Source organism: Crassostrea angulata, chromosome 5 (genome assembly GCF_025612915.1).
Source record: "Crassostrea angulata isolate pt1a10 chromosome 5, ASM2561291v2, whole genome shotgun sequence".
Lineage (NCBI taxonomy): Eukaryota > Metazoa > Mollusca > Bivalvia > Ostreida > Ostreidae > Magallana > Magallana angulata.
Window position 1 is genome coordinate 965,448 of NC_069115.1, and position 27,332 is coordinate 992,779.

Genomic DNA, 27,332 nt, shown 5'->3' on the forward strand with positions numbered 1-27,332 from the left:
CAAAAGAGTGTTGTGTATTACTTAATTACTACTGATGCCGTTGCTTAACTTAACTCAGGCTTTCTCTTTATCACGTTGACAGACTTCGAAAAATGAAGTACGTTAATGTCACGTCCAGATCGAGAGTCGCCTATTTTACATATAAGCAAATTACACTACTTCACTTTGCGGGGCTGGTATTAGTAATTTAGAGAATATCAGAGCCAGTTTAGGTAAAAAGTAAAATGTCTGAAGAGTTTAATGGAATCAAATATCGTACAGAATGTTTATGAATAAGATTGATAAGCCTTACAATAGCGCAAGTAAAACACTGTCGCTCCCAAAGCATCAATCCATTTATTGCATACTAGGAACTACAGACATGCAGCAAACATATTTAGTATAAACAAAATAATTATAATTGCTACATGTAACACTTAAGAACATGACTTATATGTGCATCGAATTTATTCCATGTTCCAGGGGTGAGTTTAAAAAATCGTTTTAAGATTACGTAATAAAGAAAACTATTTAATTTAACAAAATAAAGTTAAAGAGGTGGGATGGTCAACAAACTATCTACCTTAAAATTTTAATGTAAGGGAAATGAATACACGTGGCCCTATTTATACTTTATAGATCTCCATAAGGAAACGACTGAATATAGATAAAGAAATATTCATATATTAAAACTAACAAGAAATTTTTTCTTCTGTACTTGAAGATCGTGTATAGTTTTAAAAAAGAAAGAATAAGGTAGATCCTATGGCTAATTTATTGACCACTTAGTCTTCTAAACCAATAAAGCTATAAAGAGTTATCAGAGTGACCAAAAATGCTTCACAAATATGTGCTCCTCAATTTTTCATCGCTAATTTTTAATCTTAAACCGAACATAGCAACACTTCTATAATCTTTTATAAATAAAAACATTCTTAAAATAAAAATAGAACCACTTTGGGAAATACAAAAATATTTACATTATACAAAAAGTGTCATCGTCATTGCTCTCCATACAGAAAGACGAAATGGCCCATATCATTCAAGTTAATGTATTTAAAGATAAAAAAATATACACAAAATATTGGCTTAAAATATCAATAGCTGATATATTGCACTTGCAAAAACGCTTGAAACATCTTTTTTACCAAAACTAAGAAACAATATGATATATTATAGTACATTGATGTAATACATGTTAAAAGTGTATTGCTCTATCAAGATGGAATTGTTTCCTGTATAATGACGGAAGTAAGCTAAAATCATGATAATTTTGTATAGTAATACAACTTCAGTCCTTGCGTGTTTTGTTCTAGTCATGACTTTGATGTGCGTGTTCTTCGGATTTTTGGAAATCACAAACGGTTTTGGTAATATATTTTTTAGATTAATATAGTTAAATAAGTGTGGTTTGAGAAGGCTGGGTAATCAACAAATTATCCATTAGATTTGGTTTTATATATGAGTTGTATTGCTAGAAATTATCATTAAGTATAGAAAAATTCCATATGTAAAACCTTTTGAATTCGATATTTGTTTCTATATTATCATACAACATGTCTTTTTCCAGAAGTTTAATTATAACATGTACGACTCTCCAGCCCTCTCGATTTATTAAAGATCGACAAATATTAGCTAAGAAACTTTTAAAATGGCATTTCGGTACTTTCATCAAATAATATAATACAAAAATTGAAATGTCAAACAACATAAGTATGTATTTTATAATGTAGTTTATAAAAGTAATCAACATTATTTCAAATTTATTTTAACATGCTGTGGTTTAACAAAATCACTGAGAGGTTTGTTTTTGTTGTTAATGTTTTTAATTTTTTTCAATTCTGCTTTTTATCTCTATTAACCGTAGTAGTCCTTATAAAGAAAAAAATTAAAAACATACATTTTTTAAAGAACTTAGCTATATAATATATTTGATCAGTGCCAATACATGTATACTGATGTTAATGTGTTGATGTGAGTTACAGAATGGTGCGTTAATTTCCATTTTTTTAGGTGGTGGGGGTAATTTATAATAGTTTTCTGTTTAACAAATCTCACTGTCTTAATTTAACTGATTTTTTTATCAAAAAAATTAGGAGATATATAATTATCAAATTGAATTCAAATACTAAAATTCTGCCAGAAACGCACAGGCAACAGGAAGTTAAAAATGAAACTATAATAATTTTGTTTTTGGATTTACAGTTAATGTTGCTCTAAACAAACCAGCACATCAACTGTACCCATACAGATCAGGCGACGATAGATGCGACGCAAGTAACGCTGTAGACGGACGTAAATCTGACCTGAATTTGTGGGGAGGTCAATGTGCTGTATCGGCTGATTACAAACAAACCGCCACCTGGTGGGTGAATCTAACAAGCATCCACAACATCCATCACATCACCATATACTTCTTGACAAACAATGCACCCACATTAGGTAAAAGTAAAAACAAATGTTAGAAGACTTAAAAATTATATAACTTGTACACGAGAAAAAATGTTGTTGTATTTTTTATTTGTTTTAGTTACATTTAGTTGTTATTACGCTGTACGGCGGTTGTTCTTCAAATGATTGTTCTTATGAAAGAGACAATATAATCAATGCCATATGTAAAAGTGAATGCATAAACTAAATTTTAAATTTTTTTTCTCAATTATACAAGCTTACTTATAATCTCACTTTAATAAAAATAGAAACGAAAGATCAAGACCAATAGTGGGCTCGTCTAAGCAAAGCTTGGTTTCAATTAGTTTAAAGTAAATAATTAGAGATAGTTACAATGAATGATATCATTGTGAATATAGCCCATAGAAATAACTTTACATCTAATAAATGTGCCAAAAGGTTTGAACGGGGAAAAACAAAATCCCGGAATTGACAGAATCAAACATTTCAACAATTGGTGATTGTATTACGTAATTTTACATGTTTAAGATTTGAATAGAAAAATACAAAATTATTAGACAAAAGCAAAATTATTATTCTTTTTAATATTTCATAACATTTTTAACAATATATACTGTTGTATATCTACGAGGGTTGTCTAAAAGGTTCGTAGACACATGTTATGTCATTTTATATAACTACGTTATTTTCATGAAAGTATTATATATACATGTACATTGCCTTTACAGGCTGCACAACCCAAGCTGACGTTAAATTTTAATGACGTTTTTATAACTTCGTAGTCCTTCGGTTACCTTAGAGTAATAAGCCGCATTTATTCGATTGGCCAGCCGTATAACCCCACGCTTCATTAAAAATAGTTTGTGGAATAGTGATCTCGAAATGTCACGATGCTTTCCTGTTTTATCCATCAATTGTATCGTTTCTATCAATGTTTAGCCAAGTCGACACAGGATTTTATCTTGGCGCGCTGACGCATGAAGATGACGAACACAATGCTACTTGCATCTCTATTGAAGATTATGAAGTTTTGACAACTTTTTAAAGAACACACTGTAAATTATAACTTAAAGGAATTCTATGAAGTTTGGACAATATCTACACTCGGCTGTGCATAACCTCTGGGACCCTTTTAATGCAGAAACCAGTTTGTTTGATTTTAGGGAGAAGCATTCAAAACAACTCAAGTTTGATTTTTGAGCTTTATGACAAACATTTCGGTATGCAATATCTATCTATAAACTTTTTGGACAGCCCTCGTACATGATATAGTATTTGAGGTTTTGATTACGGAGATTTATAGTCCGTTTTTATTTTCCTAAAATTATTGATGTTTTATTGATTTTTAATCTAATTTTATAGGAGTAAAAATTTGACCATCATCGGTCATCTGAATGCTCTCTTGATGGTCTATAGACCAGATTGTCCACTCTCCTGTTAAACAAATGTAAAGATTAATATCCTTTTTTCCATGAATACTATTATGAAATCGATGTTATTATTGCTAACAATTTCAGATTGAAAACTAGTCAATTTGGTTTATTTTTATTAGTGTGGGTTTTAACGACAAACAGAAAGACTCAAAGTAAAGAATCTTTTGCAAGACATTCCTGTTTTTATTTAATTTACAACGATACTATTGTTGTTGTTTCAAAATGCAGATTTCCAGAGAACATATGCCAACTTCTATCTTGGATTCTCTTTATACGTCTCAAAAACTACAGACATGCATCAGGGGACTCTATGTTTCAAGGACAACCACTTCACAATGTATACCCTCCCTGCCGTCTTCACCGCCACCTGTCATGCACATGGACAATACGTCATCTACTACAACGAGAGACGAAATACTTACCGCCGAGGCTTCACCCTCAATGTTTACAGTAACCTCTGCGAAGTTGAAGTTTATGGTACGTGATCAATAGTTAAAAAAAACAGTTATAGCAATGGTCATGATTTAGCTATCGAAACAGGAAATTGTAAAGTAAATTTAATTCACATACAATTTTTATGTAATTTATTTGCGTTGTGTTAATAAGAAACACGTTTGTAATTAAACTTATGCTAACCAAATAAACGTTTATGGAAACCATAACCGATTAATAAGAACGTAATAACCAAAAAGGCAGCTTAACAACTTGGATATAAGAGTACTTACCTATATGCTTACCTATATGTAATATGAAATCTTGTATAAATTTAAAGGAAGAATTGTCATAGCCAATTAAAACAGTCCAGAATGAAGAACTTTGAATGTGTTCACAAATTAATTTTCTTTAATTCAAAGTATCGTTTTATCACCTTATCTGAGTTTTGCTCCTGTGGTCATTGGGCCTCTTGTTCATCATTTGATACAATTTTTACAATAATCTAACTTGCCAATTTTTATCATTGTCTTAAGGTTGTCCTAAAACAGGATTTTACGGATCTCACTGTTCCATTCCCTGTCCAGACGCTAACTGTCAGTACTGTCACATAGAAACGGGCACCTGTCAAAGCTGTAAACCCGGGTTCAGGGGTCAACGCTGTGAATTTGGTAATATAATTATTCACGGCACCATCAATTGATATCTACAGTACTATGTTAAATAATAGACTCGAAGTTTTAGCTTTTAATACTAATAAATCTGGAAAATTATTGTATCCTGTTTTACATATTTTAAACATCATTGTTATTTAAAGATTACCAATATGTTTTTATTTTTATTCAATCAAGCTTAGTTAATTGATAATCAACGAAAATTGCTCAAAAATTCCGGAAACTATCTGAATTTTTTAGAATCTAATTATCTTGCGCATGCACATTGGATCCACCCTATATCATGAAAGGCATTTTAGTTTATGTTTTCACAATATCACATTTGCATGGATAAACTCAGAAACGATAATACAAATACGTGTAAATTTTCATTAGAAATTTGCTTTATATTCTGTTCATCAAAGAAGATACATGAGATAACTCTTACACATTTTAATTACTATGAAAAACCCCGGGAGTTCCAAATGTCAACATGGTGTGTAAATTTTAAGCAAGTAAAAACGTTAATGAAAAAGTGTTGATTTCTTTAACGATATGAATTGAATTTTTAGATGAAAGGAATTCACAGCCTCAAAAAGGTTTGTTACAAATAATGTGACTGTAATTTTTAATGCAACTTCAATAATTTTCTCCAAAATCGTTTCGGACCGATTCTGCAGTTTTCTGCTACATTACGGGTATATGGGAGGTATTTTAACTCTAGTGAAGGCCTGTCCCAAGACACAGTTAGACTAATCTAACTAGGCAAAGTGTAGTAGTGTAGTAATTAAAAGCATTGTTGAAGGCTTATAGCTTCTTCAGGTAAATGTCAAGAATACGGGTGTGTCAATGTATATTTCGTAAATGTCTGATACGTATGCAATGGCATCCCATGCACGCATGGGTCAAAGTCTAGGTTCTATTGAGATGATGAATTCACTTGAGAAGTACTGAATTAAAAAGTGAATCATCAACGATGTAAGCTTAATATGAGATTAAGCTAGTTAGTTAGTTTTGTAAAAACGCATGCATATTAACTAATTATTAAAGTTAATATTATTTTACCTCCTTCAAATGGTGAATTTGCTTTATATTAAAATAAAGGATACAAATGCAGGCTCATTTGCCCTCTGCAATCAAATCAATAAATAAAAGATTAAAGGACATATCGCATGTTTCTAAAGTATACGACATTTTACATTTTTTGGCTTCCTTGTGTATCTAATAATTACTCCTAACAGTTTGTTAACGGTATAAAAGCGGTAATTAGCCATAATATCAATTTAAATTATAGCCCCGATCGTTAAAAACTCGTTAATTAGATAGCGTGTCACGTGGTACAGTGAAGTCACATGCGACCTTCTTCGAACAGCTGATTGCAAACAAATTGTAGGATTAGCATTATCTTCTTTAAATTTTGACATTCATTCACCATGTAAGTTGGGTTTTTTTACATGCTGACTAAATTAAAAGAATCTTATTATTCAGTCGTACATGTTTGAGCCACTGGATAAAAAACGATGATATTGCCGAAAAAGCGACGATGAAGTCGGCAATGACGATCAAATTGATCGACGTGTAAACATTTAAACACAACTTAGTAAGGATTGTAGCTCAAATAAATCTGTTAAAGGTGTTTATTTATTAAAATCTACAACAGTCTTGGTTTTTCAGTTTTTGGCGTTCCTAACGACTCAGAATGTTCATTATTGTAAAACTGTGGTGCACAAGAAGTTTGTTTCTTCGGCAGTAACTGATTACAACTTTCTAAGGTTGTTTACTCTATATTACACTGGATATAGAAGCAGGCAAGAACGTTTTCCTTAATTATTGTTTATTTCTGTAAGATCCCATCTCCGTATTTTTTTTATCCATTTACGTATAAATGTATATCAACAAACTTTGACTATTTCTCGCGTAAACAATCAATATCGACAACTTGATCCATGACTTCTCCCGCAAAAAATAAAACTCACAGAAATCTCACATACCGTACTAAAATTATGATTTCTGCAGAGGTGAGCTACATGTATGAATGAAGAAATCATGTAGGCCTATACAAAACCGATGCATACATGAACGTATAGTTTAACAATAAGAAAAAGAAAACAGCTAATGAAGCGAGGCGGTATCCAAAATGGCGTCCCCTCTCGTTATTTTTCTCCGATGAACTTGCGTTTTGTACACAGGCCCCTGTAAATAAACTTCTATTTTTTTCTTTTCGAGAAATGAATACGATTTATTTATGAAACTATAATTACAAAAATGTACCATATAATTAATAATATATGAACTGAATGTTTATTTATAAATCCTCTCGTCGACAGATAGACCCCTATTTGTCACAAGATTTCCGCATACTTTCGTAAGGGAAACTTAAAAAAAACCAGTCCAAATCCCCATTTTCGGTGGCTAAATCACCCGCAGGAGGCACAGAACACCATCATGTCCCGTTATCGGCAATTTTATAGGTGATAATTAGTTTAATTGTCGTTTAAATCTAATCCAATTACAAAGATGGTTAATAAACTTGATTTTTAATGAGTATAGAATGATTTTATTTAAAAAATTCCGAAAATTGAAAAACATGCGATATGTCCTTTAATGCACCTAGATAGCGCGGTGTTGATGTGCTGATATTTTATTTGATACAATTTTTTAACATCTTGAGATTTAATTTGGTGTCCTTTTTTAAAATAGATATCATACACATCATAAACAGTTTCGCTTTTTAATGAAAATATTTTTTTTCGGCATTTTAGCTTGTTCAGTTGGATATTTTGGACAAGACTGTACTGAAAAATGCAAAAGTTCTTGTAAAGGCTGTAACCATGTTACTGGTCTATGCGATTCAGGCTGTCAGTCTGGATGGATCGGGGACTTCTGTGAGCAAGGTAAATTGTCATATACAAAAATATGTTACTGATGTTGTCTGATTCAAATCAATCAAGATTTTTTTACCAAGAATTTTCATTAAATAAAGATGCCCTATAGTCGAGCTTTTGATAAGAAAGTGAAATTTGATTTTTCTAAAAATGTTTGTTTTGCACAAGACAATGGAATAAGGAAAAAATGTTATCTTAGTTTATGCTTAAGAATATGTTTCTGCCATCGCTTAAGTCTAATGATGCGTTATTATTTTCCAGTTGTAAATTGCGTCATTGTTAACATTCCAAATAAGTATCTAGCAAATTAGGATAATGATTTATTGTCAAATGATTTTTAACTATATTTGTCATGAAAATTAAAAGTAACCGTTGGAATCAGAAAAGTTTTTGTTTCCAAGAAGTTTTTTTAAATCAATGTACACGATGACTGAGAGTGTATTTTGTTGCCTAAAAATATGGTTGTGACTGATCTTGGTACTATTCATATCAATTCACAGCTTTGTGCTGGTCGTTTTGAGTTAACACAGAGTTAGGCATATGATAGACAGTTGCCACATTTAAATAACGCCATGACGCATGAAAATTTCGTCGTAACAGAATGTAAAGAAGGGAATTACGGAGACGAATATATTCTTGACTGTGGGCGCTGCAGAAACAAGACCAAATGCCATCATGTGGACGGAACATGTGTAGATGGGTGTGAACCAGGATACAAACTAGAATACTGCCAGCAACGTTAGTAAATCGTGTTGTGTATTATGTATTGAATTGTGTTAATGCGCAAATATTGAATTATTGAGCACTATTGTTAGAAAAAGCAAAAAGAAAGTTAAAACAGTCTACATTAAACAAACTGTGCAACCAAACAATTCTTTAGATTTTGATTTTACCCTTTTATGATGTTAAAAAAGTAAAATAAAGTTAAAACATACTACATAAATCACAGTGTACAATAAATGTTTTTTTTATAGTAGATAAAAATGCTTGACAAATATATCTAATTTTACAATACCAATGTTACAAATAGAATTGCGTAATTACCAACAAATTGTTTTAGCTTGCGAAAAAGGACTGTATGGTGTTGACTGCAGGGAGTTTTGTGGACACTGTCATGACATAAGTCAGTGTTCCAATATCAATGGGACATGTTTGACTGGATGTGATGCTGGTTATGAAGGTGTACTGTGTAAACAGCGTAGTTCCTTGTGGCTCACGTTTTTTTTTCTATATGTCTTCGAATTACTTAAAAACATTGATTTTGGGACAACTCTCGTAGTTGCAAAAGTTTTTATCAGATAAATAGACACATGACCGGACGTCCAATCGATGTATTCATTTGATTTTGACCAATACATAACTGCCAACATATAAATAATCATGACTGTATACAAAAAAAATAAAAAATTGTATTTTGCCCACACATGTTTTGAATTTATTCCTTTCAGTTTGTCGTTGTGGATATTTTGGACAACATTGTTCAGGGAAATGTAGCGAGACATGCGTAGGCTGTAACCATGTCAATGGTTCCTGTGATTCCAGATGTCTCCCAGGTTGGAAAGGAGGCTATTGTCAAGAAGGTTTTACGGGAATTTCTGCATGTTTATTATGATTTCATTATCATAGAAAATAGATTAGTAAAATATCAAAATTCCTTTAAAAGCTTAGAGATTTTTTTTCAAAACATTTGATTTGAAGATACTACCAAAGATAATAAAAACAAAGACATTGCTTTGTTTATCACAAAAAGGATCAATATCAAGCTTTTAGTTGACGTAAGTCAAGCATTTGAAGTGCTCAAATTATACTTTCGAGACATTGATAACAAAAAAATAAAAATTAATAAAATTGTGCCACTTTAAGCCTTATATGCCCATATCAGTAGTCATATTCAAATTGATTCCAGCTTGTGATGAAGGTTCATATGGAGGAGACTGCAATGAGACATGTGGACATTGTCTTGACGTCAAACAGTGTTCCAAAATTAATGGAACATGTTTAACTGGATGTGATACAGATTATAAAGGTGACACGTGTAAAGCACGTGAGTGAATTTACTAGTATATTATTTTTTAAATACAGTTACATGGATGGATACATCTTAAGAAGGACTGCTACAAATAACTAATGATAACAATACACAACAAAAGAGAGATAAATGAGTATACACTTCGTAAGGCTGTTTATAGTAATGTTTTCTTAGACAAACTTTTAAAAAATGTTGTATAAATACTGAAACACAGATTGCATACTAGTATAATTTTCTGTTCAAACCATATTGCAAATAGTGATTCTACTTTTACAAATAGCATATATTTAACTCCTTGTTCTTTTCAAGTGCGTTCTTGCTTCAATATATAAGGGGCAGAATCAATTGTGACACATCATAGAATATAATTTTGTTTATCAAGCATTGCAACATAAATAGTCTACAAAACATAAATAACAATACATGTATAGTGACAACAAATGATTCTCGAATGTGTTTGCGTGTGTCTTTAGGTGCAAAATATATTGATTGATTTTAGCTAAACAAATCAAAACATGATCAATTATTTGTACAAACGTTTAAAAAATACTGCGTTATCAATAAGGGTAATCGTTGTATATTAGTATCTTTATGCGTAAAATGGAACCAAATGATAAACAAAGGAAGCTGCTTTAAATGATCGCGTTGATTAAACCATTCATGGAGGCATAATAACGAGGTTTAAAAGACATGACAGTCTTCATTTCGTTGGCATGATTAAAAGATTCATTGCCGCACAAGGTAAGTTTGCGATTATTCATTATACCTTTGTTATCTTTTGGATTTATTTACCTACCACAACAGATTATTTTCCGAATTTTTTATTTTATTGACTTTATTTCCACCGATAAGACTCATTTTGTGGAAATTCCATTCGCAAATTTTATCATTAAATCTACATCTACCGAGTATTATTCCCTCTATTTTTCACAGAGACTTATAGTTAACGTATAGCTCTATAGAAACAGCCAGACTGAAATATACACGCCCTGTTTATCGATTGGTCGAATTCTACAGCGACTGAAACCGACAGGAAACTGAAGGACTGGAATAAATATATACGATCCGTTTTATCGATTTGTCGAAACCTACAGCGACCTAGGAAAAATCAAACACTGCACACAAATATCATGATGATATCAGTCTCAAGTTTCCGTAAGAGACGACTTTTGACAGTGTAGATTCGTTTTGAATGATACCCTTTTACTTAAAAAAAACAATTGTTACACTTGCATTTTTTTTAAATTCCGTCATTCTAAAAATATGTACAGCTAACGGCAAAGCACAAAAATATCTGTAAGTGATATTGTAAAAAAAGATCGATTTTTTTAAACAAGGACTATGTTTTAACCATATAGGCATGAATGACCGAGGTCGTTGTGGAATTTGCTGTGTTTGTTGTGGACTGTTTTGCTGGAGAGTGAAACGTTTTATAGAAGGATCAAATCAAAACAGTAAGTCAGTGTTCAAGGTAGAGACTGCAGGCATTAACTGCAGGCATTAACTGTAGGCATTTTTTTTTTAAATTTGAAATATTAATGTATTTTGAAATGAATATCTAAAAATTCTTCGTCAATACAAACAGGTGCTTGTTTCTGTAATAAAAGTTAATCAATTTTATAAACATGTCAACTTTGATTTTACAGGGGATAAATTGTTCTTTGTTATAAACCATACACTTTCGTTTTAGTTCTTTTATATAATGAAAAGTTACCGAGTATATACCAGAATTTAAACAACAGCCTTTAAAAAACATGAAATATATATTCATTCAGTAAAATTGATTTTATCAAAAAGTATATTCTCATAAAAAACATATGTAGATGAAAAGTCAAAGATTCAATATTACTAGTAGCTCATTCAAATAAAATTGACCGATTAATGCTTTTTTAAATAGGAAATGTTTCATAGAAAATTTACCACCACATCAATATTAAACGTTGATTCGACTACTTGTTGATAGTGACGTAGATAACGTCATTCCTAAAAAATGACGTCATAATAGACGCGCATTGCGGCGGTTTTCTAGCGTACTGATATTGATTATTCAAAGTTTGAGCTGTCAAATTTGGGTCGATATCATGAAAAAAATCTTATAATCTCAAAAAAGTATCTTTGAAATGAATGATTACCGACAAAACATTCGGAATTGTTTTACTATATTATAGAATGAGCACTTTTAACATAATAGAAGGAATTCGAACTAAAATTTTAAAATTTTTGTTTTACGCTAAAACAATTTTGGTATTACTTTAATATTAAAAGGTTAAGGGTTAAGTTTTCATTTGTTCGTTAAAATAATTTTGCAAGTTTCTGTTTAATTTAGCTGACTTATTTATTAAGATAATAGTGTGGCACACAATGCAAAAATATTGAAAATGCTTAACAAACGTTAAAAGACAACAGCAGAGGATGCTTACTCCCTAGGCACCTGATTCTATCTCTATTTAGTTTTAATTACATGTAACACTTTCAAAATTAACAACGTCTCAATTATAGTAAAAATTTATTAAGGATTTTTCTTCGTTTTTCCAAAAATATTCAATAGCCAATAACTTTGAAAGTGCATGTATGTCATTAACCAACTTTCTTGAAAGTGAAAAATGACATATTACATTCAAAGCCTAATAACATACAATAAATGGATTTTCATTATCATCAGTGATTGTTTTTTCATTCTTTGTAAATACCACCCATAAAAGATACAAGGATTTGCGAACTTTTAAGGTGCAAAAATAAATAGAATATTTCTGTAGCATAATTTTTAAGGGCGACGGAATATTAACAGAGACTTTTAACATCGAGGATATTCAGGGAATGGACTTTACGAAAAACAGACTAGTGACTACCATGTTGATATGAGAAAATATTGTTTTAAAATCCTACTTCACTTTTGTTTTCAAATTAAAAACCAAATATGTTTTCGTTAATTTAATTACGTTCTTGGAACGAATATCTTGCCCTTTGCTTCGGGTCGTATCGATCAGTATATTCGTTTCTCGAACAATAAAATAATCAATGTTGCAATCTCGTTTATATTAGTATGTTCTATTTGATTTTGTTTTGCCTTCGACTAAAATGAGGTTCTTTTATTGGATAAGACGCGTCACGTGAATGTCATCTACACATCTCAAAGCGGCGATAATCAAAATTTAGAACAACATAACGGACGTAACGTCAATTCTAATGAATATTGACTCAAACGTTCCACCATGCTTAATTTATTTTGTCAGTCCAAAAATATGAAAGGAAATCCTTATTTTTGAATGGCGTATTGTTTACAATAGACAAAAGTAGTAGCCACTATCATCACGTATGTACCACAATATTCGGGGTGTATACTATGTTGTACACATAGTGTTTGCCCTCGAAGCGGCGAAGAGGAGGTCAAGTGACGATATTTGGTTTATTTTTTTACTTAAAGACTTATTTCACCGGACTTTTGTCGATGTGTGTGAGAAAACTAGAATGTGTTTACTTTCTAGTTTTCTCAAACACCCAAACACAATTCCGACCACCAGAGCAAATTTGATTATGCCGTATATTTACGATCAAATATTAGTATTAGGACAAAGTTAATTACTATGTTTATATCATTTACAAATACATGTCATCTGAATATAATTATAGATAGATTAACAGTTTGTATCAAAGTACTGTGCAAAGTAATGACGGGAGATGATTTTATTGAAAATTGCGATTTTTAAAATCAAAGATATGTAATTTTGCATGGCAAGTAGTTTCTTTTAGCTTTATTTATATTTAAATAATTACGCACATGAACTACAATCTGTACGATGCATTAGGTATCAGTATTCGAAACATTTCTGAAAAATTGTATCCAAGCCATCTTGAACTTTGGCATAGGAATACATACGACTACCAAATATATCTAAATTGTTTGTGCCATTTAAAATCTGACTATTTTTAAGGTATTTATAAATAAGTTTCCTTGAAAACGATGCTTCTGATTACATTGCATCGACATTATCGATTATTTTAGAGTACTTAAAAGTTCTAAGTCCTGTTAGCGGTGATGATTTGTGCTAAAGTCAATATACTGTTTCACTTCTGGTTTGCCAAAGTAACTGCATAGGAGAGTTGATTAAAATCAAATCCCAAAAATCAATCATATACATAGTTATTCATGTAAAAATGATATTATACATGGGATGTATACAACTTGTTGTATCAGGAGCGTATACCCTAATGTTATTAGTGCGGGGTGATAATGTAGATTGACATCAACGTCGCAGCATTTTCATTATTAGACTGAGTATGAACAATGTATTTCAATACTTATTTACAGTGTATATTTGAAAAATCATTACATATATCTAACGCAGATCTTCATATAAGCGCTGAATTCATTTCATTTTACTGTTATCAGACCTGAATCTGCATGTAAACACTATCAGGGAATACCCATGGACTAGTGGCTGTCCCTCTATTACTATTTGTATCTTATCTAATCACATTTATGGTTGGTAAAAATGTGTAAGCACAAGTCGACATAAGTTGAAATATGATGACAGTTTAAAGTGACACTTGAAAATACACCAAATTCTCTAAATTCTGAGAAAAATTTATAACTGCTGTTAAAGCTTGAACAAACATTAGCATTTTTAAGTTGATGAGCCCAGAACTTATACATGTATATTGAATGGTTTCGTTATTGCAGTATAATGATATCCAGGGGGCATACTAGAACATCGATATCCAACCCTATAAAACCGTGTTGCTAAGGTACATGTAAATTGTTCGGTTTTATAGGCATTTACGAAAATACCACAGACGATTAGTAAACCTTATCAAATTGTAAACAACAAGTGTTTAGATATTCAATTCAGCTTCCATAGAGTAGATACCTGTATCTATGTGCATATTTTTAAATACATGTTCCAATGGTCTTTGTTTGTGGTAACACTACGAATTGATTTTGTAACATATACTAGTATTCCAGTACAGTTTATCAAAGACAGAGTTGGGGCGACGAGGTTTGCATGATTAAACAAAACGATACAGTAAAATGTCAACAGGTTTATAAAACAAATTAAACGATGATTATTTTAGATTTAACTCATATGGAATCATTCTTATGATATTATGAGGTGGTTAGATACGACCGGGTGTAGTCAAATCTACCATAAAGGCATAATGGCTTTATTGTAATTGATCACCTCCGATCGTATTTGATCAAGGCAAATAGCAAAATCATTTTTAAGCAAGCCTAACATCATCTTTAAACAAGTTTCCTTTTTATCTCAGTTTCACTTATAAAATAACACTTTTGTCTACGTTTTATTCCTTTTGCTATTATCAAATTTACGTTACATTTAAAAGTGAGCTCGTCTAAATTTTATGGCCATAAGTGTCTGAAACCTATAGATCCACTTTTATTTTCTTCACTGATTTTGAGTATTACATTTTGCCAGATATTTAGTTGATTATGTTGTTTCGATGTGAACTAATAATTATTTTCTCAATGACATGTCAATTGACCAGTTACATTACACCTACTCAGGAAAAAAGATCATTTTGACTTGTAATATCAACATTTAACTTGTACTCATAACAAAACCCTCTTAGGATTAATAATTTGAAAGTATACACCCCTGGTACCTGAAATACCATAGATATTTTCACAAATATGGAAAGTTTACTTAATGGTCATTAAATTAATCGACGTGACATGTTTTTCTTATAATTGTTCAACTACTCAAAAAATTTGGTCCTCTACAAAACAAAACACTTTAAAAACTGTTACAATTGTTAAACTGCATACGTGCATAGAAGATGAGCTCGGGGCGATTGAGTCTCAAAAAGACATTTACCTTTCCTGTCCAAAGTGAAGAAATAAGATATGCACTTTACAAAACATAGAGAAATGCTGGAGCTGGAGCTGGAACCTCAACTCAATTTGAAAGTTATCGTCGACCATTTCAAAAATCCATAAAACGAAATACAAATTGAAATCAGAGCATCACGGACCTCCAAAAAAAATAGAGGTAGGATCAGGTGCCTAGGAGGAGTGTCCAGTCACACCCGCCGTGTTCTCTTTCTCGTAAACGGGGGGAAAAAATCGGAAAAGTCCGTATTTGCTGACAAGGTCGGTTTATCGACCATAGAACTTACAAAAAATGACTTCAAACGAGACTGTTGATAGTCCTGTTTTATTAACTTGTTGGTCAGTAGCTTGCCTCGCCTTAGAAACTGTTCATACGAAGAGAATGCCCTTGCGTATCGAATTAACGGAGTGACAAAAACACAATATGCATTTGATGAAAGTATATTGCTACATAAGTAAGGAAAGTTGACTATAGAAAAATTAAAGTCATCGCGTTTATCATAAAGTTCGTTGTTAGGCGACAATCAATGTCCATTTCCAGTAAAATATCTAAATATGAAACAGATGACGCAGACTCTGTGGTATCATTTATTTAAAGTTCACTGGGATATATCATGTTGACGTAAGAATGAAAATAACAATTGTTAATTGGTAATACGTCGTCGAATGTTGAGTTGAAGGCCATATCGAGTGATTTATTTTATTTCCCGTACAAATTTTTGAATGAATTCTGCTTCATTAGAATACAAAAATAGATCCGCTAACAATGGGGTACAAAAGGTACCGATGGGAATTCCAACTGATTGTTGGAAGACTTGATTTCCAAAAACTACATTGATGTTGTCTATCAGAAACTTAAGCATCTTTTTAATGACAACTTCAAAGTACTTGTGTGTGCAATCAAAATGGTTTTTAACAAAATATATTTTAGATTTCAAATGACAAGGTATGCATTTTTACGACAAATGTGACAGGTATGACAAATGTGACAATTTTTACGACAAATGTGACAAGGGACGAAATCATATAACTGTGTTTAAGCATTCTATAAAGTATCTTAGGGTTTTACCGCTATTTTCGTGTCGGAACTGTAAAAAAAGAAACATTTGTTTCCATCATCCTCATTATATGCAAATAAGTACTTTTTATGTTGTGATCGGGTACAAAAATTTGCAAATAGTTTATAACCAAACACTTCTAAAAAAAATTCTGATTTTAGATTCGTTTTGCTTTTTACATTAACATGGAGGTTAGATGTTATGTTAATTTCAATATGTAAATTGAAATTATACATATGTAAATATTATTTTTTTATTTCAAATACATCTGTGAATTCAATGCGTAAGGTCAAAAATGACATTTGCTAATAAACCTTGTTCTTTAGAAATATGTTTTTAAATCATATCTTTTAATAGTATAAATAATATACTCGTAAACTGTTCTGGAAAAAATCAATGTAAAACTTTGCTATCGATTCTGCTTTTAGACGATAACCGCCTAAATTCTGAGGGACTGTTCAACGCAGGTCTTACTTTGGAAGAAAGTCCTGAAGTCCGGAATGCCCCCCTTGATGTCTCCTTACAATCTTTGGATCCGTCGTCAAACGGCGAAAATGTCCCTATTCAACACTCAGGTGAGATTCACTTATGACAATTTTTAAAATACGAAAAAATACACATGTACATGAGCCCAAATCATTCCTATAACATTACAGAGAACCCTAAAATTTAAGGATATACTAGCATTCCTAAATTTCACTTAATTATATTTATTCATTTTCCAGTCTTTCTTTGTGTTTTAAAAAAGATTTGCGATATGAGACTTTACTGCAGAAAACAAATCCAACCGCATATCAATTATGTTTAATCTCTCTGATGTAATGAATCAAAAAGGCTAGCAACTTGTTTTCCCCTTTCCTTGCCCCTTTAAGAGTATTATTTCTGTTTAAATGTAAATACTCGTATTCATTATGAACCAATTATATATCTTTAAATAATGCTATACAATTTAAACTTTAAATGAATTGATTTTTAATTATTTGGTAAACATAAAGCCTAATTCATTTCAAACATAAATTAAAAAAAGAAAAATGCATCTATAATCTCATTCAACATACATCTCAGATCACCAATTGCATACCAGAGAAGTGAGTGCTCAAATGGAGTCACGCATTGTCAAAACTGTCCTGAGCACAGGAGTGGATCGGCAAAGGGTGATGCAGGTCATAGAGAGAAGGCTAAGAGAGACAGGTAAGGGGACTCATTATCAGTGTTACTTATCATTTTATGAAATATATTATATAAAGGTTTCATGATAATGAAACTGACTTTTATCGTCTTCAGTATTCTCAACGGCTTTGAGAAAGGTTTCGCGTACAAACCCAACATTCTATTTTAGTTTAGATATATGATATTATAAAATGTGTTTTATGAAAATGCCAGAGAAAAAGATCAATTGTGTGACCAAAAAATCAAATTTATTTTATCGAGTTGATTTTTAATCACGAATCAATTCTATCTTTAATTATTACACAACACAATTCATACGGGGTTTTCTCAAAATTCTTGTCGGAAAAGTCCTAAAAGTCCTAAAAAGTAAAAGTCACGTGGTGTTGATAACCCTAAGATGATGTTGTTTCTAAGTCTTTATACGACAATTTCTTTTATTCCTCATAGGTGATAACTTCTTAAATCCGGAAGACCTGCTAAACGCAGTTTTGACCTTGCAGCAGAATCATGTGTCTCCACAGCAAGGTTTGACGGTTTGACGTTTAACTTAATCCCAAATTAAATTTCATAGCATACAATAGAGGGAAACAATATTCCTTTTTTAATTTTTTTCCCCAATATTTTCCCTTGTTTGTGTCATTATTGATTGTTTCTAATCCAATTGCAAGGTGTATCAATGTTTCTAATCCAGTTACAAGGTGTATCAATATGAAATAGATCTGTTATGTATTCAATCAGAATTTAGAAACTTTTAAAAAATCTGGGTGGTCAAATTATCAAATATATCTTAATTCTGAATAATGATTTGTTATCCTTTAAACATTTTAGTGAAGAACAATTCCATGTATTTTAGCTTTTACATTTTAGTATCTTCCTATGATTTTATACAGAATTCGATCGCCTTTAGAAGGAGATTAAAAGTCTAAAAATGACCAGGACCTTCTAGTCCCTTTTAAGAGGGATATGCGGCCATCTTGTACATTTGAGGATAAGAATGTAAACATTTCTTGAACTGGTCAAAACTATTGCCAAAAGATATAAAAACAATAAATATGAGATTCTACATGTTGTTTTGTATGCAAATTATGCATACAAGAACAGGACAATGCCTTTTTAATCACTTAAAACAGCTGTCGAATTGCGCAGCTACAGACTTATTTTGAAAATTTGAAAATCTTAAAAAATATTGGGTAGAAACAATCCAGTTCAAGAAATGTTTACATTGTTATCCTCAATTTTACAAGATGGCAGCACACCCCCCTTATAAATCGTTTTTAAAAATAAATTATCTGTGTCAAAAGATGTCTTCTAATTCCTGTATTTCGTAGCATTTAATACCTTAAAGAGGCTGGATTGTCAATAAATTACAGATCAAATCTAACTTGCAATTTTGATTTATAATACTTTTGGCAATAAACTAGCATTTCGTTAAAAAAAAACCAGTCCAAATATTTTAACTTTAAAAATCAAACATGTCCTATATTTACTAATGAAGAAACAATCCATAAATTTTAACTTTAAAATTTAAACATATTTTCATACCAAGCGCTTCATCTTATATATATATATATATATATATATATATATATATATATATATATATATATATATATATATATATATATATATATATATATATACACAAACATAGTGTAATGTAGCCACGACCAGTCATTTCTAATGATATTGCATATAAAAGAAATAGAACCATTGCAAAGGATGATGTGAAATGTAGCCTTAGATTTGATTTTGCATGTATAAGCCCCCTTATAAACTCATATGGAAAAAATACATTATTAACTATACATAAAGGTACAATTAAGGGCTAAAATAGGCATGCCTGCCTGCTGCCCAATCTCATTCAATATGTTAAATTGAATAAAATATTGTTTGAAAAAATACATCATTTTTTATGGTACGGGTACACTGTTTACAAAATATTCAATCTACGTATACTTTTAGTTCTGCACTACATTTGAAAGAGTTTTAAATATTTGAGCGCATTTCGTTACGTTTTTCTCTTTCAGCTGGTCAATGTATGTTTTCGAAATCTATATAATATGTATTTGTCTGTGAGTGTGAAAAGAAAAATGTACTTCAATGCGCTCAAATGTAACTTTTAAAAAAATGCAAAAAGTGTAGCTTTCCCCATTATAAAGTGATGTTGTTTACTATATGTGAACTTGATTTACCTTTTAAATGTTACATGTCTGTACTACGCAGATCACGTGACATCCATATGGGTCAGCGTGTAAGATGTGACTATATACGTCATTGAACTTTATTAATAATCGCCAAGATTTCGCTTATCTTTGGTGATTTTGGCGATAAAGAATGTCACGTGATATGTAAACAAGTCATCTGCTTAATATATCCTGTATAATTGTAATAGGGCTCGCCCATCTGATTCCTTTTTTTTTCGTAATGAATAGAATTTAAAAAAAACAAAACGAATTCCACTGTTTTTGGTTCACATAACCATCGATATATCTTCAATATTACGGAGAGACAGGACTATGATCAAATGACCTTTGTTGATCACATGACAGTTATAATAGAATCTATAGTAATTGTTTTCATTTGCCCCCCCCCCCCATTAAACTATTTTCAGGGTCTTTATGGTAGGCTATACTATGCATATCATTTGTAGTATGTAAAATTTCTTAATTAAGAATTCAAAAAAGAGTTGAGAAAATTTTAACGTCTTTAACTTTAGAAATCAAATTGAAACTCAAAAATATATGTACGAAATCATAAGTTGCTATTATATTCGTGCATAAATTTTTATCATTATTATAATAATACTGATAAATTAATTCAAAGAAGATATTACTTTTTTATGCTTCAAAACAGAAATTGTCACAATAAGCCACGTTTCCAGAAATATTGGTAAGGATAGTTACTATTGTAGTATCTCCGTTGAATTCCAAAATCTTGGAATTTTTATATGTTAAAAAGCACCTGCTAGGGTACAGTTGGACTTCGGTATCTTGAACATCGATATCCCGAATACAATGGATTTGTCGAAGTGACTTGTAAGTCTCAGCCACTTATACCTCAAGTAATTTACCTTTTATATCTCGAATACTTGGATATTTTGAGGTTTTTAACCAGTGCCATTACGTTGGAAACAATGAGGTATTATGATAAAAGAAAATATTCAAAAAATTTCAATGAGTATTTTTTTTTGTGGTATAACTTTGTGTTTGAATTAAGAATGGGAGTTCTCAAATTTGAAGTGTTGAGTTTATCAATACCCTTATAAAATCATGATATTGCTATGTGAAAAGACCAATATTGTAATCAAATGTTGTAATCAACAAAATTAATATATGTTGTAAGGCACAGGTTAATGTTGACGTGTTAAAAAACCCAAATAATTAATTGATAAATAATTCTACACTTCAACGTCCTGGTCCCCCTAAAATCATAACCAGATGTATCATTTTAAAAAATACCAAAATTATTGCCGATTTTTCTAGAATTCAATGTATAATGTTTAAGAATATAATCTTCTTTTTTTAAACCTATTGCAATATCTTAAGCATGAAAAAATGACAATAACAAACCATACAGCTCTTTAGGTTATTGAAATAAAAGGAGGTTTTATTGTTGATTTCTAAAAAAGGGGTGCAAAAAATCAAGACCAATTTCATACGTTTTATATCTGATATTACTAAACTAGACAACACAGACACTAGCCAGCCACCTATGATCGAAGTTGTCCTGGACACGGGAGTTAATTGGAACAGCGTTATGCAGGTCATAGAGAGGAGACTGATAGAGACAGGTAAGAGGTACTCAAAAAACGCTTATCCAAAGAAATATTTGTGTATAAAAATTGTAAACTAAACACAAGTATACACAGTCGTCGCTATAATTGCCCTGATAGTTTATCTGTATAAGCTCCAACAGCATGAACAAAATATTTGCAACGTATCAATATTTAAGATCAATTTGAATGATTACATAATAATCTTCAAATTTAAAAAAGTAACACGGATTAAACCATGGAGAAACCTTAAATGATTTAAACTACGTTAGATACTTCCATTAAACAATTTAACATGAGTTGCGTTTTATGGTTGATTTTATACATCCCGTTTGTTGTCACCGCTGGGCAAACGCAATGCAAGTCTATAACAGAAATTATTAACAAAACTAAAAAACAATGAAAAATGAACAATGCAAAAAAATTAATTTATTGGTAGCCCTAAATAAATTAAAGTATCGTAATGTAATTAATGTCAGCGTTAAATCAATATTGAATTTTTTTTTAGAATTTTCAACTTCAAAAAATTACTTACACTAATATTCAATGTTGAATCAACGTCGTGTGTCTGCTTGGTCTGTGACGGAAAGAATTCAAGAAATGGAATAATGTATAATGTTTATTCTCAAGAGACTCTCCATGCTGTCCATAAAGATAATTTTGGCAATGTTAAGATAATAGATAATTTGCAAATAAAATTAATTTTCCAGTTAAAAATTCTACAGTAATGTTTACTAGTGATAATTGATATCAATATGAATAAAATCAATGCAAAATTACTTTTAAATGAGTATTTTTACTTTAATTATGATTATATTTTACTTGACTTTCAACATGAAATTACAACTATATCTCTTTTCCGGAATTTATGATCTCTAAATCTAAAGACAGGTTTTTAAACATCGAAGAATACTAGAATATAACTGTGGATTTTCTAGGTGTAAACTATCAAACTGCTGAAGAGTTGCTCGATGCTGTAATAACTTTGGAACAGAATTCTGAGACAAACAGTACCTACCAACATCCAGGTTTTAGATTGTTACCATATGACCTCACGAAAATTTCAAATGTCTTTTACCGGAGATGATTCTCTTGATTTTTTTAATTGAAATTAAATTCACTTTTCTCTAAGAAGTAAAATATTCATGTTATGTATTTTTAGATCACCTGAGTAAACTCAGATCTGGTCTTTTATCCTAAAAAATACCCATGTCATACTCAGTCGTGTATGTTTTTATAGATTATGAAGATTATATCGCGGCCATGGTTTTAGAAGAGAGTCAAGGGAGCGACTTTATCATTCCAGATACCACACCACTACCTTATACAAGCGGTGACAGTCTCAATGCTAACACTTTAACATCTGGTAAGATTCTTTAACCATTAATGTTTAGATTTTTATAATTTATAGACTTGTTATATATTTTTACCAAAAAAAATAAAATGGAAAAACCATACATAACACAACTCATTTTCAAAACGGCCTTGAGAAACATTTAAACTGACTAGCCTTTAGATTTCCATACCAATTTAATATCTGAAAAAAGGCCATTAAACATAAACAATTCATACTTTAAGAACTTTGCGTTATAGATAGGTAAATTTGTAACAAAATTATGTACTTATAAACGGAGCTCATGTTTAAGAGGGATCGATGGTCGTCGCCATAAAAAAATAGGAAGGTACCCAAATTTTAAAATAAAATATATATTTTTTTGTTTACACTTAATAAAAGTTCAAATCATATCTTGTTACGTCGGTCCATTTCCTATGTTTTACAGATCATCCAGTTGACACTGAAGTCCTTCGTGTTGACATGCAGCAGCCTATTGTCCTGTCTGTTTTGGAGACTGGAGTAGATCGAAACGACGTGAAAACAGTCATTGAGAGAAGACTAAGCGAAACAGGTAAGGGGATAAACTAACGTAGAAAAATTGTTCATGATAGGCTTTTAAAACTGAGATATGCATTATATTTGTGTGTTTGTCTGCATTTCAACCTTACTTTACATCAATTGCTGTATTTTTTAAACTAAACTTTTTGCTTTCCAATACCTTAAATCAGTCTAATACATATTTTCAAGTTCATCTGGAGCCCTTGATAAATACTAGTAATTTAAGTGTTCTAACCTGTAAAAGAACAAACAAATCTTCATTCTTGGGCGGAGGCTATAATATGTTTCACCTATTTATGCTTTAGTAATCATCATCATCATCATCATATGGTGTGGATAAATCGGACCTTGACCCAATGTAGTAGTCTTAGAACCCAAAGAATATGGTTTATTTATCGTTCATTTCGGAGTTCTTCAATATCATTTCAGATGGGCTGTTCCGTATTTCAAAATATTGTTCAATATAACTTGACCTGCGCCTCATTTAGATGTAGTATAAATACACTTGATACTTTCTGCTTCTTATTGTGCAAATAAAAAACATCTTGGAACCAGGAAAAAGACAATTTTTCATTTGAAATTTTTCCAATATTTTATCAACTTCTATTTGCTCTTTAATTCATGGAAATGAAATTTTGTTATTGCCCTTAAAAAGAGGAACTTTTATATAAATGCTTAAAGTTGGGTACATATCAAGTCTCTCAATTGAATCTGAAGATCCCTATAATTGTGTTAAGTAAAGATGAACTTGGCTCGGTTTTTCTTTAAAACATTAATGTAAGAGCGGTCAGACATACATAAAATAAGTATAAGGTGATATAACTGCCTTATTTAATTTTCAATTCAGGATGACTGGAAGCTTCTTTCTATTTCAGAGCCAACTTATATGAAAATATTTGGTTTTATTAACTTCTCCAATTTTCATTTTTGCTATACATATCAGAGATGGGGTCAATTACTTTCAAAAGTAATCGATTAAATTATAATTACTTTGGATTTTAGAAGTAATCGATTACATTAGACTACTTCTCCTCCTCTTAATAATTTAGTTGAATACTTTAGTTTACATTACTTGCATTTGAGTTTTTTACCGGGTCTTTTTCTTAGTTTCAATGTTTAATGTTTAGAAAAAGAACAATTATTCTTTGACAGAAGTATAATTCTGATATCAAGATAACAATTTTCACAAGCCTCTTCACAACACTGTATTATCAATAACATTTTGATGAAGTTGTTTATGTGTTTGTCAATTGACATTATAGAGATGTGTTGTTTCTAACCATCTTTTTGAGTTGCGTAAATATATCTGTTTTACCTCTAAAGAAAGAAAGAATTCATCTATCATATTGATAAAACACAATTTTTTGTTAATTTACAGATTAAACAGAAAATCCTTAACATATAACTGACTGTGTTGACATGTGTTGGTGAATGCTTTTAGTTATAAAAGTAATCAAAAATGAATTATGATTACAGGCCCTTTATACAAAGTATTCGAATTAATTACAATTACTTTCAACCAGAAAATGTATGACTACTGATTACGCATGATTATTCTGCAACCTGTAATCGATTACGGCTGATTACAATTCTGATTACGAAAACCCCATATCCGATAAATGTTAAACTGGTTGACAAGGATCTGGATTGAAGAAATTCATATAAGGAAAGTACAAACAGATAGTCCACCTTATTGATATGACCTGGAAAGTCCATTCTATGAAATAAAATATGTTTAAGTAAATAAATGAATAGATAAAATCCATTTTGATTGCCTTCACTTACGTTGACTTGTGTTGATATTCTTACCAGGAGAGGATTTCCCTAATGTTCAGGAATTGATGGATGCTGTCCTTGCTTTCGATAGTAATACCAGGTACTCAAATGTCCATCAAGGTATCTCCAGATTACCTGTACCTCTTGATGCATCCCCTGGCAATGCCAGCTATCGAACTCAAGCTGCAAGTAAGATATAAAGCTATGAAAAATATAAGAAGGTTCATTGGTCGGGTTATCTTATACATATTAGTCTCCATTAGAGAAAGAGCTATTTCAACGATATTAAGACATTCAATTCTTGCATCTAAAGTGTAACGGTTTTTACTCAATGAGTTTATCACAAATTTATTAAAGATAATATTTAAATTCAGATATCATGATCCTGGATTTCTGTTTACCATTAAGACTCCCAATGGTACTTTATTATTGCAGTTATTACGACTATGGCATTCATGAGCTTTTTTTGCAACCAAACAAAAAGCAATCTTTTGAACTTTAAGTTGAAATTGTGTGGAAACAAGTTTATTTTAAACCTTGTTTTCGACCATCTTTACCTAAAGTTTTGAAAGTCAACTTACGTATTTAATGGAACATTGCGTATCAAAATTTGATTTTTGTGGAATTTGCTAATATTATATAGAATAAAATAAGCCTAGAATTTGAAAATTCATACCTGATAGTTTATACACAGCGAAAAGGAAAGGGCTTTTCTCGTTATCCTAAACGAGAAGATCCAAGGTGTAATATTTCTACCAGACACTGGTACGTTGATCAATCTTGACAACTAACATTTTTTCTTCTGTACATTTAACTATTTTCTAACTTTGGACCAGTAGGTGAATTCTTTAATTTAAGAAATCGCAAAAACAGATTTCAACTGGTACAGTAGAACACTTGTATGGCTATTACTAGTATTATTAGAGGGTTTTTTTTGTAAATAACTATCAACAGATGTGATTTAACTGTATATTGATAGAATTGGCAGAAGAGAATCGCCAACTAAGGCAGCAGAAGGTGTGCAAGGTCTGTTTGGACGCTGAGATTGGGATGGTCTTTCTGCCCTGTGGACACCTGTGTTGTTGTCAGGCGTGTGCTCCCAATGTTGGACAGTGTCCAGTATGTAGGGCAAACATTAATAACAGAGTGCACGTGTTTATTCCGTAAAAAACTTCAACAACCGTGTGTCATGTTATTTATAATATGGAAAAGAAATCGAATGCAATGGAATGTGTAATGTGTTTGCCACATTTTTCATCAGATTAATGTAAACATGGATATATCACATATTATACAATGACCTGTAAATAATTATATAGAATAAAATATAAATATCAATGTAAGAAATTTTTGAGGAAAAAAATGGTTTATTCTTATTCGCCGATAATTGGCTTCTATAATGACTACTACAAAGCCTTCGAAATAATATTTCTACAACATATAACCGGGGGTCGTTTTTAAATTATACGATTTAATTAAACATATTGTACTTTTTGTTTCAATAATTGACATGTGTGTATATACAATTGTTACACTAGCGGTTTAATTAATAATAAGTGGCTAGTTTGTATAAAAACATATTGATAGCTTTGGCTTATCTGATATAGGCATCAGTAAAATCTTATTATATGTCCACAAATTAAATAGTGAACTACAGAGTTCCTCAAAAGGTTCATTTAAATTGAAAGTGCGACTTATGTAAAGCCAATCAAATTGGCGATGAACTTTATTATATTTTAGAATGTAGTGCATTGTCACATTTCAGAAATTAATCATTATCTTAAAAACCTAAACAAGTTGATATTTAGAACTCTTATGTCATCTTCATATCATCTTCAAACCATGTATTTGTTATAAGAATGTGTACTTTAATTAGTAAAGTATTTGATTTGGTCGGTCATCCTACGTAAGAACTACATAAAATTCATTGTTTATTTTATTATTCTGTTATTATTATATTATTATACTTTTGTATATCATTCTTCTGTACC

The 27,332-nt window shown here is 30.9% G+C and overlaps 1 protein-coding gene across 1 annotated transcript; it reads left to right on the plus strand.

Moving 5' to 3' along the window:
* Positions 1–1,268: 1,268 nt before the first annotated feature.
* On the plus strand, positions 1,269–27,332 carry LOC128183607 (uncharacterized). The gene is made up of 19 exons (XM_052852704.1): positions 1,269–1,349; positions 2,185–2,421; positions 4,053–4,301; positions 4,793–4,927; positions 7,672–7,803; positions 8,395–8,532; positions 8,855–8,992; positions 9,701–9,838; positions 10,817–10,978; positions 11,182–11,277; positions 17,158–17,304; positions 17,795–17,920; positions 18,347–18,424; positions 21,585–21,689; positions 22,610–22,699; positions 22,912–23,037; positions 23,453–23,578; positions 25,378–25,530; positions 26,321–27,332. The coding sequence occupies exons 1-19, from the start codon at positions 1,298–1,300 to the stop codon at positions 26,506–26,508; spliced, it is 2,616 nt and encodes an 871-aa protein (XP_052708664.1). The 5' UTR covers positions 1,269–1,297; the 3' UTR covers positions 26,509–27,332.

Excerpts from the sequence above, each read along its gene's own strand:
- LOC128183607 (XM_052852704.1), top strand. The coding sequence starts at position 1,298 with ATGACTTTGATGTGCGTGTTCTTCGGATTTTTGGAAATCACAAACGGT. Across the intron at positions 7,804-8,394 it reads CGGGGACTTCTGTGAGCAAG|AATGTAAAGAAGGGAATTAC; the intron begins GTAAATTGTCAT and ends TCGTCGTAACAG. Across the intron at positions 9,839-10,816 it reads AGGTGACACGTGTAAAGCAC|TTATCGATTGGTCGAATTCT; the intron begins GTGAGTGAATTT and ends TACACGCCCTGT.